At 43.1% G+C, this 18367-nt stretch overlaps 1 protein-coding gene across 4 annotated transcripts in view; it reads right to left on the bottom strand.

Moving 5' to 3' along the window:
• Nucleotides 1–18367, bottom strand: part of adam12 (ADAM metallopeptidase domain 12) — a 95592-nt gene that overhangs the window by 36941 nt on the left and 40284 nt on the right. For 2 of the 4 annotated variants that reach the window (XM_037123526.1, XM_037123525.1), the window contains exons 5-10: nt 18068–18279; nt 16933–16998; nt 16082–16153; nt 15511–15680; nt 14521–14605; nt 11570–11718 (exon numbers count right to left, since the gene is read on the bottom strand). In XM_037123526.1, the coding sequence (XP_036979421.1) occupies nt 11570–11718; nt 14521–14605; nt 15511–15680; nt 16082–16153; nt 16933–16998; nt 18068–18279 (754 nt within the window). The remainder of the gene's footprint in view (nt 1–11569; nt 11719–14520; nt 14606–15510; nt 15681–16081; nt 16154–16932; nt 16999–18067; nt 18280–18367) is intronic. The other 2 variants (XM_037123522.1, XM_037123524.1) reach the window with 1 other exon arrangement.

Raw genomic sequence — 18367 nt, forward strand, 5'->3', positions numbered from 1 at the left:
ACTCTGCTGCGCGAACATTCCGCCATACACACTCATTGAAAACCCTGAATTTTCCCCAAATCACTCATCATCGTTAAAGGGTCAGAGTTCAAAAACTATACATCGTAGGAAAAAAGTTCAAATACAACTTAAATAGTCGAGACTTGTGCCTACGTTTTAAAGTTGGAATGGTGTTTCTAGGCGCACGTATGCCAGAGCAGGAGATGTTTGAATAACGTTGCAGATTTGCGACGTTTTTGACCCCGTCCCATTCATTCCTTATGGGAAATTTTTCGCAGTTTTTCGCGTCTTACGACGCGAAAAATTCGAATTTCAAAAATCTGAATGATAGCATACCGAGTCAGATCGAGACGCACGTTTTGATATATTTTTTGTTTGTGTACGACAAACGGTGCGGGACTAGTTAGCTGCCAAAAACGAGCGGGAGGATGAAAAATATTATTACTAGACAATTCCCCGCCGGGGAATCGCGAGAGTGGGCTGTGCGCTTTGCCCCGGGTCGAAAAAACTACGAAAGCTAAGGCAAAAGTATGACATCACGTTGATAATTTGGAGTTTTATCTACATTTTATAGTTCGAATGGTGTGTCTAGGTCAACGTATGCCAGAGCAGGAGATTTGCGACTTTTTTGACTTCGTCCCATTCATTCCTTATGGGAAATGTTTTGCAGTTTTTCGCGTCTTGCGACGCGAAAAAATTGACATTCTGAAAAACTACATGATAGCATACCAAGTCAGGTCGAGCTGCACGTTGTGATCTATTGTTTGTTTGTATGCAGTCAGCGGTGTGGGAAGAGTTAGCGACAGAAAAAGGGCCCTCAATGTACAGTGGGTTGGAAAATAAACACAGAGATAGAGAAAGAGACAGACAGATAGACCGAGAAAGACAGACAGATAGAGAGAGAGAGAAAGACAGAGACAGACAGACAGAGAGACAGAGAGAGAGAGAGAGACAGATAGAGACTGACAGACTGAGAGAGAGAGAGAGAGACAGACAGATAGAGAGAGAGAGATAGGCAGGTAGAGAGAGAGAGAGAGAGAGAGATAGACAGGTAGAGAGAGAGAGAGAGAGAGAGAGACAGGTAGAGAGAGAGAGAGAGACAGACAGGTAGAGAGAGAGAGAGAGAGACAGGTAGAGAGAGAGAGAGAGAGACAGACAGGTAGAGAGAGAGAGAGATAGACAGATAGAGAGAGAGAGAGACACAGACAGGTAGAGAGAGAGAGAGATAGACAGATAGAGAGAGAGAGAGACAGACAAATAAAGAGAGAGAGAGAGAGAGAGAGAGAAAGACAGGCAGAGAGAGACAGACAGATAGACAGAGACAGACAGACAGACAGAGAGAGAGAGAGAGAGAGAGAGAGAGAGAGAGAGAGAGAGAGAGAGACTGTCTGTGCTGGCCCAGCTGATCTCGGCTGCCACGGTGATCGTTGCCGACCACCCCCGGTAACGGACTGGTGCAGCTAATTTTTCAGCCCTTTCAGCCTCACATGCAGGACGTCAAACCGGTGCCATATCTTCAAAACCGTACATGATAGCAGCAAAATTTTTTCACGGTCAAGCCAGAAATGCCTTAAAGAACAAGCTCACCGAGTTTCGTGGTCCTCGTGTCAGAAATGTGGTAACGGGAGCGATCTCAAAAAGGGTGCAGTTTCGAAAAACCTCTTCCCGATTAACATTGGAGTGAATGGAGCCAGTGAGAGCTCCTCTGGTCGGTCAGAGGCAGATGATTCAAAAACCGTAAATCCGACCGAAAAAGTGGACGCATTGTGAGAGAGAAGACAAGTGTGGCTACAACTCTGGAAAATATCACTGTTTTTGAGCGTAATTTGTGGCCGGGATCGTCACGGAAAGAAAAAATTTCTGAGTTTTTTTTTAGCCTCTCTCACTCTGTCAGTTGGTGTCCTGCACTCTGCTGCGCGAACATTCCGCCATACACACTCATTGAAAACCCTGAATTTTCCCCAAATCACTCATCATCGTTAAAGGGTCAGAGTTCAAAAACTGTACATTGTAGGAAAAAAGTTCAAATACAACTTAAATAGTCGAGACTTGTGCCTACGTTTTAAAGTTGGAATGGTGTTTCTAGGCGCACGTATGCCAGAGCAGGAGATGTTTGAATAACGTTGCAGATTTGCGACGTTTTTGACCCCGTCCCATTCATTCCTTATGGGAAATTTTTCGCAGTTTTTCGCGTCTTACGACGCGAAAAATTCGAATTTCAAAAATCTGAATGATAGCATACCGAGTCAGATCGAGACGCACGTTTTGATATATTTTTTGTTTGGGTGCGACAAACGGTGCGAGACAAGTTAACTGCCAAAAAATCACGGGAGGATGAAAAATAATAATAAGAAGAGGCGCGAGCAATAATAATAGTGGGCTGTGCTTCGCACAGCCCACTATGGACACCCTATAGCAGAGCTATAGAGGTGTCCATAGTGGGCTGGCGAGCACAGCCCACTAATTATTACTAGACAATTCCCCGCCGGGGAATCGCGAGAGTGGGCTGTGCGCTTTGCCCCGTGACGAAGAAACTATGAAAGCTAGAGCAAAAGTTGAATTCCACGTTGTTAATTTGGACTTGTATCTACATTTTAAAGTTCGAATGGTGTTCCTAGGTCAACGTATGCCAGAGAGAGAGAGAGAGAGAGAGAGAGAGAGAGAGAGAGAGAGGCAGACAGACAGATAGACAGATAGAGAGAGACAGAGACAGAGACAGAGACAGACAGATAGAGAGAGAGAGAGAGAGAGAGAGATATGTATAGACAGACAGATAGAGAGAGAGAGACAGATAGATAGAGAGAGAGAGAGACAGACAGACAAACAGAGACAGACAGACAGAGAGAGAGAAACAGACCGATATATATAGAGAGAGAGAGATAGACAGATAGAGAGAGACAGATAGAAAGATAGAGAGAGAGAGAGACAGAGAGACAGAGAGACAGAGAGAGAAAGATAGAGAGAGAGACAGACAGACAGATAGAGATATATGTATAGACAGACAGACAGAGAGAGATAGAAAGATAGAGAGAGAGAGACAGAGAGAGAGAAGGACAGACAGAGAGAGAGAGAGAGAGGGAGAGACAGATAGATAGAGAGACAGAGGTAGACAGACAGAGAGATAGAGAGACAGGGAGAGACAGAGACAGAGACAGACAGATAGAGAGAGAGAGACAGAAAGATAGAGAGAGAGAGGCAGACAGATACAGACAGACAGAGACAGAAAGATAGAGAGAGAGAGAGAGACAGACAGATAGAGACAGACAGATAGAGAGAGATAGAGAGAGACAGATAGAGAGACAGACAGGTAGAGAGAGAGAGAGAGAGAGACAGACAGATAGAGACAGACAGACAGATAAAGAGAGATATATGCATAGACAGACAGATAGAGAGAGAGAGAGACAGACAGACTGTCTGTGCTGGCCCAGCTGATCTTGGTTGCCACGGTGATCGTTGCTGACCCCTCCCCCCTGCCCCCCGGTAACGGACTGGCACAGCTGTTTCTCAGCCCTTTCAGCCTCACATGCAGGACATCTAACTGGTGTTATATTTTCAAAACCATACATGATAGCAGCAAATTTTTTTCACGGTCAAGCCAGAAATGCCTTAAAGAGCACGCTCACCAAGTTTCATGGTCCTTGTGTCAGAAATGTGGAAACGGGAGCGAGTTGGAAAAAGGGAGCAGTTTCGAAAGTCCTCTTCACGATTAACATTGGAGTAAATGGAGCCAGTGAGAGCTCCTCTGGTCGGTCAGAGGCAGATGATTCAAAAACCGTAAATCCGACCGAAAAAGCGGACACATTGTGAGAGAGAAGACAAGTGTGGCTAAAACTCTGGAAAATATCACTGTTTTTGAGCATAATTTGTGGCCGGGATCGTCACGGAAAGAGAAAATTTCTGAGTGTTTTTTTGAGGCTCTCTCACTCTGTCAGTTGGTCTCCTGCACTCTGCTGCGCGAACATTCCGCCATACACACTCATTGAAAACCCTGAATTTTCCCGAAATCACTCATCATCGTTAAAGGGTCAGAGTTCAAAAACGGTATATCGTAGAAAAAAAGTTCAAATACAACTTAGATAGACAAGACCTGTGCCTACGTTTTAAAGTTAGAATGGTGTTTCTAGGCGAATGTATGCCCGAGCAGGAGATGTTTGAAAAACGTTGCAAATTTGCGACATTTTTGACCTCGTCCCATTCATTCCTTATGGGAAATTTTTCGCAGTTTTTCGCGTCTTACGACGCGAAAAATTCGTATTTCAAAAATCTGAATGATAGCATACCGAGTCAGATCGAGACGCACGTTTTGGTATAATTTTGTGTGGGTGCGACAAACGGTGCGGGACTAGTTAAGTGCCAAAAAAGAGCGGGAGGATGAAAAATATTATTACTAGACAATTCCCCGCCGGGGAATCGCGAGAGTGGGCTGTGCGCTTTGCCCCGTGACGAAAAAACTACGAAAACTAAGGCTAAAGTATGATATCACGTTGATAATTTGGAGTTTTATCTACATTTTAAAGTTTGAATGGTGTGTCTAGGTCAACGTATGCCAGAGCAGGAGATGTTTGAAAAATGTTGAAGATTTGCGACTTTTTTAACCCCGTCCCATTCATTCCTTATAGGAAATGTTTGGCAGTTTTTCGCGTCTTACGACGCGAAAAATTGATATTCTGAAAAACTGAATGATAGCATACCGAGTCAGATCGAGCTGCACATTGTGATGTATTGTTTGTTTGTGCACACAGGCAGATAGAGAGAGAGAGACAGACAGAAAGAGAGAGAGAGACAGACAGACAGACAGACAGAGAGACAGAGAGAGAGAGAGAGAGAGAGAGAGACAGAGACAGACAGAAAGAGAGACAGACAGACTATATATAGAAAGAGAGAGAGAGAGAGAGAGAGAGACAGACAGACAGACAGACAGACAGATAGAGAGAGAGACAGACAGATAGAGAGAGAGAGGCAGACAGACAGACAGAGAGAGAGAGAGAGAGAGACAGAGACAGACAGAAAGAGAGACAGACAGACTATATATAGAAAGAGAGAGAGAGATAGAGACAGACAGACAGACAGACAGACAGACAGACAGAAAGAGAGAGAGAGGCAGACAGATAGAGAGAGAGAGACAGACAGATAGAGAGAGAGACAGACAGAAAGAGAGAGAGAGACAGACAGACAGACAGACAGAGAGAGAGAGAGAGAGAGAGAGAGAGACAGAGACAGAGACAGACAGAAAGAGAGACAGACAGACTATATATAGAAAGAGAGAGAGAGATAGAGACAGACAGACAGACAGACAGACAGACAGACAGAGAGAGAGAGGCAGACAGATAGAGAGAGAGAAAGACAGAGAGAGAGAGAGAGAGAGAGAGAGAGAGAGACAGACAGACTGTCTGTGCTTGCCCAACTGATCTCGGTTGCCACGGTGATCGTGCTGACCCCCCCCCCCCACGCTAACGGACTGGGGACAGCTGTTTTCTCAGCCCTGTCAGCCTCACATGCAGGACGTCAAACTGGTGCTATATATACAAAACCATACATGATAGCACCAAAATTTTTTCACGATCAAGCCAGAAATGCCTTAAAGAACAAGCTCACCAAGTTTCGTGGTCCTCGTGTCCGAAATGTGGTAACATGAGCGAGTTGAAAAAGGGTGCAGTTTCGAAAATCCTCTTCGCGATTAACATTGGAGTGAATGGAGGAAGTGAAAGCTACTCTGGTCGGTCAGAGGCAGATAATTCAAAAACCGTAAATCCGACCGAAAAAGCGGACACATTGTGAGAGAGAAGACAAGTGTGGCTACAACTCTGGAAAATATCACTGTTTTTGAGCGTAATTTGTGGCCGGGATCGTCACGGAAAGAGAAAATTTCTGAGGTTTTTTTTGAGCCTCTCTCACTCTGTCAGTTGGTCTCCTGCACTCTGCTGCGCGAACATTCCGCCATACACACTCATTGAAAACCCTGAATTTTCCCGAAATCACTCATCGTCGTTAAAGGGTCAGAGTTCAAAAACTATACATCGTAGGAAAAAAGTTCAAATACAACTTAAGTAGTCGAGACTTGTGCCTACGTTTTAAAGTTAGAATGGTGTTTCTAGGCGAATTTATGCCCGAGCAGGAGATGTTTGAATAACGTTGCAGATTTGCGACATTTTTGACCTCGTCCCATTCATTCCTTATGGGAAATTTTTCGCAGTTTTTCGCGTCTTACGACGCGAAAAATTCGAATTTCAAAAATCTGAATGATAGCATACCGAGTCAGATCAAGACGCACGTTTTGATATATTTTTTGTTTGTCTGCGACAAACGGTGCGGGACTAGTTAGCTGCCAAAAACGAGCGGGAGGATGAAAAATATTATTATTATTACTAGACAATTCCCCGCCGGGGAATCGCGAGAGTGGGCTGTGCGCTTTGCCCCGTGACGAAAAAACTATGAAAGCTAAGGCAAAATATGACATCACGTTGATAATTTGGACTTGTATATACATTTTACAGTTCGAATGGTGTTCCTAGGTCAACGTATGCCAGAGCAAGAGATGTTTGAATAATGTTGAAGATTTGCAACTTTTTTGACCTCGTCCCATTCATTCCTTATGGGAGATGTTTGGTAGTTTTTCGCGTCTTATGACGCGAAAAATTGATATTCTGGAAAACTGAATGATAGCATACCGAGTCAGATCGAGCTGCACGTTCTGATCTATTGTTTGTTTGTGTGCAGTCAGCGGTGTGGGAAGAGTTAGCGACAGAAAAAAGGGCCCTCAATGTACAGTGGGTTGGAAAATAAACAGAGAGATAGAGAAAGAGACAGACAGATAGAGAGAGAGAGACAGACAGATAGACCGAGAAAGACAGACAGATAGAGACAGACAGACAGAGAGAGAGAGAGAGAGAGAGAGACAGACAGACAGATAGAGACAGACAGATAGAGAGAGATATATGTATGGACAGACAGATAGAGAGAGAGAGAGATAGACAGGTAGAGAGAGAGATAGACAGGTAGAGAGAGAGAGAGAGAGAGAGAGAGAGACAGGTAGAGAGAGAGAGACAGACAGACAGGTAGAGAGAGAGAGAGATAGACAGATAGATAGAGAGAGAGCGAAAGACAAATAAAGAGAGACAGAGACAGACAGAGAGACAGAGTGAGAGAGAGAGCGAGACAGAGACAGACAGACAGACAGACAGATATATATATATATATAGAGAGAGAGAGAGACAGAGAGACAGACAGACTGTGCTTGCCCAGCTGATCTCGGTTGCCACGGTGATCGTGCCGACCCCCCTGCTGCTAACGGACTGGGACAGCTGGTTTCTCAGCCCTTTCAGCCTCACATGCAGGACGTCAAACTGGTGCTATATATTCAAAACCATACATGATAGCAGCAAAATATTTTCACGGCCAAGCCAGAAATGCCTTAAAGAACACGCTCACCAAGTTTCGTGGTCCTGGTGTCAGAAATGTGGAAATGCCAGCGAGTTGAAAAAGGGTGCAGTTTCGAAAATCCTCTTCCCGATTAACATTGGAGTAAATGGAGCCAGTGAGAGCTCCTCTGGTCGGTCAGAGGCAGATGATTCAAAAACCGTAAATCCGACCGAAAAAGCGGACACATTGTGAGAGAGAAGACAAGTGTGGCTACAACTCTGGAAAATATCACTGTTTTTGAGCATAATTTGTGGCCGGGATCGTCACGGAAAGAGAAAATTTCTGAGTGTTTTTTTGAGGCTCTCTCACTCTGTCAGTTGGTCTCCTGCACTCTGCTGCGCGAACATTCCGCCATACACACTCATTGAAAACCCTGAATTTTCCCCAAATCACTCATCGTCGTTAAAGGGTCAGAGTTCAAAAACTATACATCGTAGGAAAAAAGTTCAAATACAACTTAAATAGTCGAGACTTGTGCCTAAGTTTTAAAGTTGGAATGGTGTTTCTAGGCGCACGTATGCCAGAGCAGGAGATGTTTGAATAACGTTGCAGATTTGCGACGTTTTTGACCCCGTCCCATTCATTCCTTATGGGAAATTTTTCGCAGTTTTTCGCGTCTTACGACGCGAAAAATTCATCTTTCAAAAATCTGAATGATAGCACACCGAGTCAGATCGAGACGCACGTTTTGATACCTTTTTTGTTTGGGTGCGACAAATGGTGCGGGACTAGTTAAGTGCCAAAAACGAGCGGGAGGATGAAAAATAATAATATTAAGAAGAGGCGCGAGCAATAGTAATAGTGGGCTGTGCTTCGCACAGCCCACTATGGACACCCTATAGCAGAGCTATAGAGGTGTCCATAGTGGGCTGGCGAGCACAGCCCACTAATTATTAAGAAGAGGCGCGAGCAATAGTAATAGTGGGCTGTGCTCCGCCCCGCCCACTATGGACACCCTATAGCAGAGCTATAGAGGTGTCCATAGTGGGCTGGCGAGCACAGCCCACTAATTAAGAAGAGGCGCGAGCAATAGTAATAGTGGGCTGTGCTCCGCACAGCCCACTATGGACACCCTATAGCAGAGCAATAGAGGTGTCCATAGTGGGCTGGCGAGCACAGCCCACTAATAAGAAGAAGAGGCGCGAGCAATAACAATAGTGGGCTGTGCTTCGCACAGCCCACTATGGACACCCTATAGCAGAGCTATAGAGGTGTCCATAGTGGGCTGGCGAGCACAGCCCACTAATAATGACCTGAAAGATGCTAAAATGGTCCATCGACACATGGTCTGTGATTGGACTGCAGTTGAAAATTAGCCAGCTGGACAACAATCACACCTTCACAGAAATGTTAATTAATCCACTGGTAGTACAAAAATACTGATTCCTGCTGCTACAGTATTAAAAAGCCTAATTCTTGTGAGCTAACAGCAGGGTTGTGATATTGGACTGCACCTACCTAACATCATGTATCATGTGTTCATCTCACTTATTTTTTATTGCAGTGGCTAAGGTGTTCTGACTGACTAACACCATGACTAAAACCAATAAACTCAATTAAATGCTGTATTCAATTAAAATACCAATAATTAAATCTGGAAATATTGATACCCAGGAGTCAGTGCATCAACACAAAATTGCCAGGCAAAATGTCATCGGACCACTGTGTATGGATTTATCCTGCACCCTTTACATAACAAACAGAGGTGCAAGCTTCAGCATGAAAGGTCACTGATCACCCCCCTGTACTATTAATATGTTTAATCTCATAATCATGTAGCAGAGGGTGCTGAAAAGGAGCAACTGTGCTTCATTAACCTATTAAAAAATTCAATAATACTGTGACTCATTCTGACCCATTTATATCATGCAGTCATTTTTCTTAAGTATCTGCATGACATCATTAGATATCTTTAGCTGGTGACGAGCGAAAGCCATTGCCGCGTTGTCAATGCTGCGTGCATATTTAAAAAGTACACTGCATGAATTCAGTGTTTTGGGCTGAATTAAATGTAGTATGAGAACAGCAGGATGAGCTCACTGTTGCCAGCGGCTGCACAAACAAGGACAGTTTCTGACAGCCCGCCCCCACCTCCCTCTTTTATATGTGTACAGTAAAAGGTCACTCAAGTTTTTCTGGGACAAGCACATGGTAAATTACATTACTTATGCCTTATTAGCAGTTTTTGTGAAGGATGTAGCCTAAAGCCTACAGCAGTTTCTTCTACTGTGTCTCTGCTGTTTCTGTATAAGCTATTATCTACTTTTAATGTCAGTGTTTGATGTCAAGACTGCTAGTGACAATTTTATTCCAAATTCGAATGTATCTGCCCTAAACTCAGACACTCAGCACACTGGATCTTGTGTCATATTTGTAAATGTAACTTTGAATTTACTGCTGTACTGTCTCATCCGTTTGCCCACCTAATTAACAATGTCTGACCTTGTGTAACTGTGTCTTTCATCCATGCAGCTGCATCCTCGTACCACAGAACACATTAAGACATAATTGGAAGAGGAGCTCAACTTCCAGGGATCAGAAATCTCTTGGCCTTTGGTCCTTGTACAGCTTGACAAAGATTGGATATTGTAATGGCGACACAGTTTCTAAATGATCTAAAACCTAATTGATGCCATCTGGGAGCGCTGTTACCATGAGGGGGTGTACTTAGTCTCTTTGGTAAATTGGTTTGTGTCAAGTGAGATCCACATGAAACACTGACATTTTATAGACCAAACAATTTATCGGTTAATCGAGAAACCAAATGGCAGATTAATACACAATGTAAAAATCATTAATTGCAGCTGTTATGTATTTCATTCCTCATAAAAGCTACTGTAGGTTAAAGCTCTTCACAGGCTCTTCTAGACAACCAACAAAAGGCCTAAACGTTTGAGAATTTCTCAAGATGTGGGTGTGATCCACCCACAGTCGTATGTTTTGGTCCCGTCTGCAGTTGGATGATTTTTTTGGACGTACACTTGCAAGTGTATGTGTCACGGTTTTTTGATCCCAACCATCTGACAGTCTATAGCTGTGGCCTTGTACATTTCCTGCTTGACAACTTGCAAATGGAAACACACTGCACCACCATCTCACACTGACTGGAGGATGTGGCACACGTTAGCTCCAACAGCTAAATCACACTACTCTTGGAGAGTTGGCATCCTTTCTTGCTATCTCAAAATTGGAGAAATACCCATTATTGTGCATGATTTAATCCCCACTAATATTATTAATGTTTAGGCTATGGTTGATGTCACTATGTGGGCTGTGGGTGGGTCTGTGTGAGCAGTAATCACAATAGTAACACTGTGTCTCCCAGCCTTTTGTTTCCATCTTCTTCACAGTGTCAGGAAATCCATCCTGACAACATTCATCTGCAGCTTGCGGGACTCACCATCAGACAAATAAGACTGGCAGCGGACCAAGGGTGAAATCTGGTATTGCGCTCTGGGTTCACCTTATCTGCTTGCTGTTTACTAACAGCCACAGAGTCCATCACTTGCAGCAGCAGTGTTATCTCAGCGACCCAGGCAACACGAGTAGAATACTAGAGCAGCTGCTTTAGTCTCTGGCCAAAGTGTGTCTGTGTGTTCGTATGTGTGTGTGCGCATGTGTGTTTGAGCCTCTGCTCACAAAACAACATATAAACAATGGAGCATCATGTACACATGAAAATTATCCAAACTGGACAGCTCTAGTGAAGCTTAATCAATTTTTTTGGCTCTTAAAGAGAAACATAAGTTGCTAATTTGCTGAACAAAGTAAAGCTGATAACACATGTAATCTAGTAGTTGTGTGAAACAAGACTTTAATTCTTCAATGGCTCTAAATCACTTGCCAACACCAGGGAGAAACAGCCTCAAGTCCCAGTTTTAAACCTCTGACTGAGCTTACATTGTAAAATCTGAGAACATGTTTGCCAACATTGTGCCAGCAAAGATTTAATTGGAGTAGAGCACAAAATGAAGGAAAAACAACAATCAAATCAGGCTAAAACTGTAATGACAGTGCAGTGGAGATTTAATTTGAATTTCATTGCAGTTACAGCTGCCTCAACCCGTCCAGCAGCATAAACATTTGTGTCACATATGTCTTCACTTTGAACCATAAAGGACTTTTAATTCATGGATACAAGAAATCTCACCCTGTGGAGGGGGTCATGATGCAGCCTCCGCGATCAACGGTCATCCTGCAGCCACAGCCGCGCTCTGGGGTGTCATGGTTCATACCAAAATTGTGTCCCAGCTCATGTGCCAAAGTCACGGCTGCACCCAGTGGGTTCTCAGAGTGATCCTGTGATAGGGAAAAAAAAAGAGAATCCCAGAACATCAGAGCATATCAATAATGTGTAATCTTTTATGTTTGGCTATGCGTAAAACTCAATCAAAGACATTTTTAAGTTGTAGATTCCTAAAACAGTTCTGTAACTGTCCAGACTGCCTCCTCATCCTTCTTCTATTACTCTTTCTCCTCGTGGCCTGAATTCATCTGCCATTCCATTACCCCCACAGACCCAATCATACCCGCCTGCTAGCTGAGCTACCGCAGTAAGCTCCAAAATCTACTGCCGCGTGAGCTGCCGCTGCCTTGATGAGTGCGACAACTGCCCTTCCTGAGGCAGATATAGATGGAGAATGATGAGAGACAGGTGCAAGTTTCAGTTTCACCTAAATTTGCAGACAGACGGGTTGAGAGGGAGTCTGGAGTCTTTGAGAAACAAAGTCAATGCAATAGATAAAATGTGTGCAAAGATGAGACCGGAAAAGGGACAAACAGAGGTGAATGGCAGAATAACCCTACAAACCCTTGTGTTATCATTTTGCAAAATTCTGTTGTTTGGATTAATAACCTTAAAATTTCCTGTAAATGCTTTAGTTCTTTTACACATTCTCATGTGAAGTGCATCAGTTTTTTATGTGTGAGAATTCATACATATTCTGTTTTGATAATGGAAAAACAGTCTAATTCATATTCTCGATACATGAAAAATGTCAATTCTGTGCTGACAGGGGGCCATGTGTTGGGTTATGTGACTATTCCTCAGCTGCCAGGCAACGCGATGACTTTACCTTTGGATAGAACAAGGCTACACATTTCCCCTTTTATCCAGTCATTGTGCTAAGCTAAGCTAACTGGCAGCGGTCTGCAGCATCACATGTACTGTATCGAGATCTGAGTGACATTTATTTTCTCATCTAACATTCACTTTTAACACTTGGGATTCAATAGTCACAACATGTTTGAGTATTCATGCTGCAATTATGGATGCCTGCAGATATACATCAGCATCTCTGCAGCATGACGCAAGAAATGAAAGTCATTGGTAACCATATGCAGGGGAGCGTACGCATACACCTCCAAAACCTCAACATGTTGTTTAAAAAAAAGGAAAACAAAATTCAAACTTAAACAGTATACTTTAAATGCATACACAAATGACTATGGATACCAGCCTAAGTGCAGCCCACTTTGCGCATGATATAAATATGTTCATTAATGGTGGCAGGTGTCTATTTATTAACACAGGTAACTGAAACATAACAGCCCTTCCCCTCAGTGATGCTTGTATCAGAACTCTGAATAAGGAGCATGATTCACCATTTCTTGAGACCCCTGAGAAAGAGGTCATCCATGCAGCTACTGTTTATCCTACTGTGGTACTCAAATGCACTGTGCCATGCACATGAGAAAAAAAGTCACATGCGTCCTTTAAAGGCGGGGTCATATGTGAAGGGTTGAGGGCAAGCCAATCTATTTTCTGCTCTGATTACAGAGCAGCATCATGGGGAGCTGCACCCCGCCTTTTAACAAGAAAGATGGGAAAACTTTCCTCTGCCTTCTGTCACGTTTATCAGTGTGTGTATCTGTGCGTGTGTGTGTGTGTGTAGTTTATAGTTGAGTGCTTCCTCACAAAAGAGTGTAATATCAGAGTCAGCAGAAATGGATGAAACTCTTGGAAGCCACAGTCATTACTCTGAAGCAGCTATAAGCCATTGTTGTGATGGTGAGAATTTGATAGTGTTGGTTTCGAGAAACGCTCTGATAGTCTTTCTGATATCATTTCCAGCCATGTGAGAAAATAACTCCCAGACAGGAGTGGCTTATAAAAAAAAAGGAGATACAGTTTGCTGTCACAGTTTTAACCTGACCACTCACATATGAAGACCCGTGTGAGTTTACTCGAAAAAATAAATAACATTTCGACGGATAAATTGAAAGAACATGTGGACCAAATAGAGAATTTGTGGCTGATTAACACACATGGTAGGGCACGGTTTGAGAAATGGTTCATGTCATGTGGCCGCCCTCTAACTGGTTACATGGCCCTTTAATCTCGGTCCAAACCATCTGCCATCTGTAAGCAATGGGGAAGACAAACATCTGGAGAAGCCTCACTACAGCCACGGCCAGCAGAAACGTATCTATTAATGGGGGATGCACATCTGGGCTGAGGCGTAACGGCATTGGGCTCATAACCACTTTGTGATTTGGCATGGGTGTCAAGTGCTTCAGCAGGCAGAGCAGCCCAACAGGAAGCTAATTTACTATGTGCAATAATTTCGGGTACCTGGGGTGATGCACAGTTGTGTGTAAAAAAAAAATAATAGCATTTTGATTCAAATGTGTGGCATAAACAATTTATCACAGCTCATAAAAATGTAAATGTAGTTTGGTTTACACCTTTGATTTAGCCCCATGCCCCACCAACCCTTTCAGAGATTTCACGGGAAAGCCTGACTGAATGGCTGCAAGACTTCAAATGACCTTTGAAGGTGTGCATATCTGCAGGGCAATCTTTCTGAGAGTATATCTATACATATTCCTTTGTGCAACTGGGTGTTTCTAGTAATGATGAGGACATGGATGTTGAGGGAGTGCCAGCACAAATATCATTATGTTGAAAAGCATGACTTCCTGCCAGACCTGTCTTTAAACGTGCTTCCAGCAAACACAGAACACCTTTTCAGTGTAAATCACGTCTGGATTGTGTTAGCTGACAGAATCTGAACAATGTTCACGCTGATACAATCAAGCTGCACAGAGGAAGACGAGGGTGGAGGCACAGTGGGAGCAGCGAGCAGGCTTTATACTCACCATGACAATGCCTCCAGACTGCTCAGCTGTGCACATGCTCATGATGGGCGCCATGCCAATTGTGGTGCCCTGGAAGTATACGCCGCTGCGAAGAGCAAAGGACAGATGTTAGGTGAGGAGGAGATAAAGACTGCAGAGGCGAAAAGTGAAAAAGATCTAACAGTTGTGCATGCTTAAGCCTGTTAACCAAAGACAGAGGATGTATTTGCACTGTACAGATAGTGAAGTCCACTGAGGCATCGTGATTGTGATTTTGGGCTACATAAATAAAATTTACTTGACTTGACTTGTGGAAATCCTCCAGGCGATTTTTTGCAATCCTGCTGACAAACCAGCCCACCAACCAAGCAGTCAGAAGTGAAAATATAATCTCCTCAGTGGAGGTAACTGATCTGCTGATTATTTTCATGATTAATCTCTTAGTCTTTAAATTGGGGAAAAAAGCTCATTTTCCGTAGCCCACTGTGACGTCTTCAGATAGCTTCTTTTGTCTAACCAACAGTCCAAAACAAAGAAAACAGCAGGTCTTCACATACAGATATTAGCATATGTTGCGTAACTGAAAAGTATTTCAAAGATTACTCAATTATCAAAATAGTTTCCATGTTATATTTTCATCGTGAAAGAAGAAAAGAAAGAAAGAAAATGGCGATATTGCCATGGTTTTATTTACTGTACGTGGTGTAAGGGCAAACATTTTGCAAAAGGGATCAAAATAAAAGCTAAATAAACATCCAGTTAACATCATATTTTTAGTTGATTCCAGCATAATAAGAAATGTCATCTTATAGAACCACGACAACAGTGACATTAATGTATTACTGGGTAGGACATCAGTGTAAAATCAATTCTGTCCTGGAAAATGGTTAGCACTATTGTAAAATATAAGTGATTTTGTAGCTAGCTGCCCTGATCTGTTTTCATTCACCAATATGAACGTATGTTTGTTGGTGTGTGGTCTGAGATTACTGAGTCAAATTTAATTTCTACCTTATGAGCTGAGCATTGTCGTGAGGTTTCTGTGGCAGCAGTTTGACTTTCCTCCAGTCTAGGAACTCGTGCAGGGTGGTGAAGGGATCTTGGGTGATGGGACATTTATCAGAGTCACTCCACACCTCCAAACCCACCAGGGCCACTCGGATGTCCAGGGCCCTGTAGAACTGAAGAAGAGATTCATATATCTTAGCGTACATGAATGATCAAAAGACCTTTCAAACAGATGTGAGAGACAATATGGTGGCCTTTACTTTGGTTGCTTGAGTCACTGAATTACAATACATTTCATTATGACAACACTGAATCCTCTCCTTGTGTTTCTGACATGACCAGAAGTCTTTTCCATGTCTCTATCCATGCCTTCCTAATGCAAATCCATCTGCTGTCTGTATCTGCTTTCGATGGATCAGCAGCACTGGCAGAGGTTTTAGACAGACTAAAAGCAGCTGTTTTAGTAGGACATTAATATATCACACAGTCATCCCATTAATCTCTGCTGCCAGCAATATTTCTATTTTAAAAAAGTGATTTATCCCTCCTGTGCAAAGGGGAGAGGATGTTTTACCTTGTCCACGTAATTGGCTATCTCTGCCAGTCTCTGTTTCACCTTCTCCACATCCCTCCCCTGTTTCTGAAACTGAAAACAACACTGCATGTAAATAGTTGTAGAAATGGAAAACACTTAAACAACAATAAGCACATGTAATTGTGTTGCATAAAGACATAAATGACACTGCAGTTACACTCATTTTCAGAACTAAAAGGCATGAAACAACACAGGACACCCGCAATGGCAATACGTTTTACTGTGTGTTCGGCAGCTTGTCAAGCTGTGACCATCTGGATCCAGAAAAATCTCCCAGTGTTAGAGAGACAAATGGCACGGCCGCAGGGAGCAGGTATATTGGCAGATCTGACAGCCTGCAATGCTTTGGATCTAAACTGCAGCAAAGTCAACCTCTCTATTTTCACCCTCCTGTGCATCCACCTGTGTTTTGTGCAGCTCTTCAAATCTGAGCTTGACAACACACTTGATCCCTGATTCTTTTTAAAATTTCCGTTCATTTCCATTCAGGTCCTGGTATTGGCAGAGGGCCGCCAGGAGGAAACCCCACAATGAACTCGTCGGTGCTTACGGGAGACTCCTCTGTATCCACACGGCTTTTTCCGGTTTCCTTTCTGGTCCGCTGGGGAATCGTTCAGCACTTCCTGTCAGAGCGGAGCCACAAGACCACACTGCTTGTTGCACACTGACCTAATTCTGCAGCCCCAGCAGGACCTGCTCTACTGTTACTACGGCTTACCCTGCTTTTTTTGCCCCCTTACTTTTACCATGAAGCGTTGCTGTGCTTTCAGTATGTTGTTTATGAGGTTTATACACTGTATTTGTGAATGGAAGCAAGAAATATGCATTACCTCTCTGTTGTCTGCAACAATGATCAGCTCCACGTACTTGGTTGTCTTCTGAGCATGCCTTTTATGCTGGAGACAGAGCAGAGATGCTGGGTGTAAAAAAGCAATATTTAGCAGCTGTTGAGCTTAGTGGGGAAACAGCTAGCATGGCTCCATACAAAAACTGAAGTTATATATCTGACTATAACTTTAAAATCACATAGCCCCATTAAACCAAAACTTGTTGCTTTTCTACCTATTGTTTAGTAATGATTATACAGACAAGATTCAGTGTGCTCATTTGTGAGATTTAGACTCAATTGGAAATAGCATGGTGAGTTGTTTCCCCATTTCCAGTATTCCTAGTAAGTGAAGCTAATGGACTGATACCTGTAGCTTATTTTCAGCACATGAATATGAGAAAGGTATCTATTGTTTCATCAAAATTTGGGTTAAAAAATGAAAATAAGCAAGTTTTCCCAAAAATGTCAATGTGGGGGTTGGCAAATTTTTGTTACATTTGGAAACAGCTTTGCCAGCTGTGTTTGAACTAGCTTTTTTTAAGTCAAGGTGGGAACTAAGCCACCTGCTATTTTACCTTGTGTCATTATTAATATTATCAGATAAGCCAGGACATCCCAGAGAGGCATATTGGTTTCATGCAGCCTTAGTCAGTGATCTTTTGCACCAATGTCCCATCTGTTAAAGTGGAACTGATGATCTTCTAAAAACGCTGGGCCCAGATATTACTCAGGGGTCATTAAGTACTGTACAGTGGTAAGTTTCTTTCCTGACTAAATTGGAGGTTTTAATGCTTGGGAATAGTGGCAGATGGATGCTGCACCTGCTCTATGTAAATGATTGGCCAAACCTGCATGGGCCCTCGACTTTGGGCTCTTAGTGCAGATAAAATGTGTCAAGCCCAAAGCAACACCCTCTGGGAACCTGTCCAAACTCACTGGCTTGCCAAATATGCTGATCTTTGGTCAAACGCCCATTAATCTTTCATCGACTGATGCTGATACCCTTACCCTTTAGAAATGACAGTCAATTATGGAGATACATTTTAAAAAATACTCAAATTGATGACAATATAGCTCTGAACTGTGATATCCAAAGACACCTTACACAAAAACAACAAAAATAAAACGTATCTCACCCTTGTGTGGAAGGATTGGAAGGGGTTTCTGATCTGGTTTTCAGGGGCAACAGAGGACATGTTGAAACCGTGGCCGCAGTCTCCAGGGGTCAGTCTGAGTTCTTCCACTCGGTAGATGATGTGGGTACCGTTGTCATGACCAGGCAGCGGCTCAATGATGAATGTCTTGTTTTCAAGTGCGATGAAGCCTCTGCAGAGACAGCAGCGCAAGTCTGAAAACAAAGCTACAAAGCGTGACCAATCTCTCAAATGCAGGATTTGATTGAATGTGGCTCTGATGCCCATTTTTAACAGAGGCCA

This window comes from Acanthopagrus latus, chromosome 15 (assembly GCF_904848185.1).
Source record: "Acanthopagrus latus isolate v.2019 chromosome 15, fAcaLat1.1, whole genome shotgun sequence".
In the NCBI taxonomy this organism is placed as follows: domain Eukaryota; kingdom Metazoa; phylum Chordata; class Actinopteri; order Spariformes; family Sparidae; genus Acanthopagrus; species Acanthopagrus latus.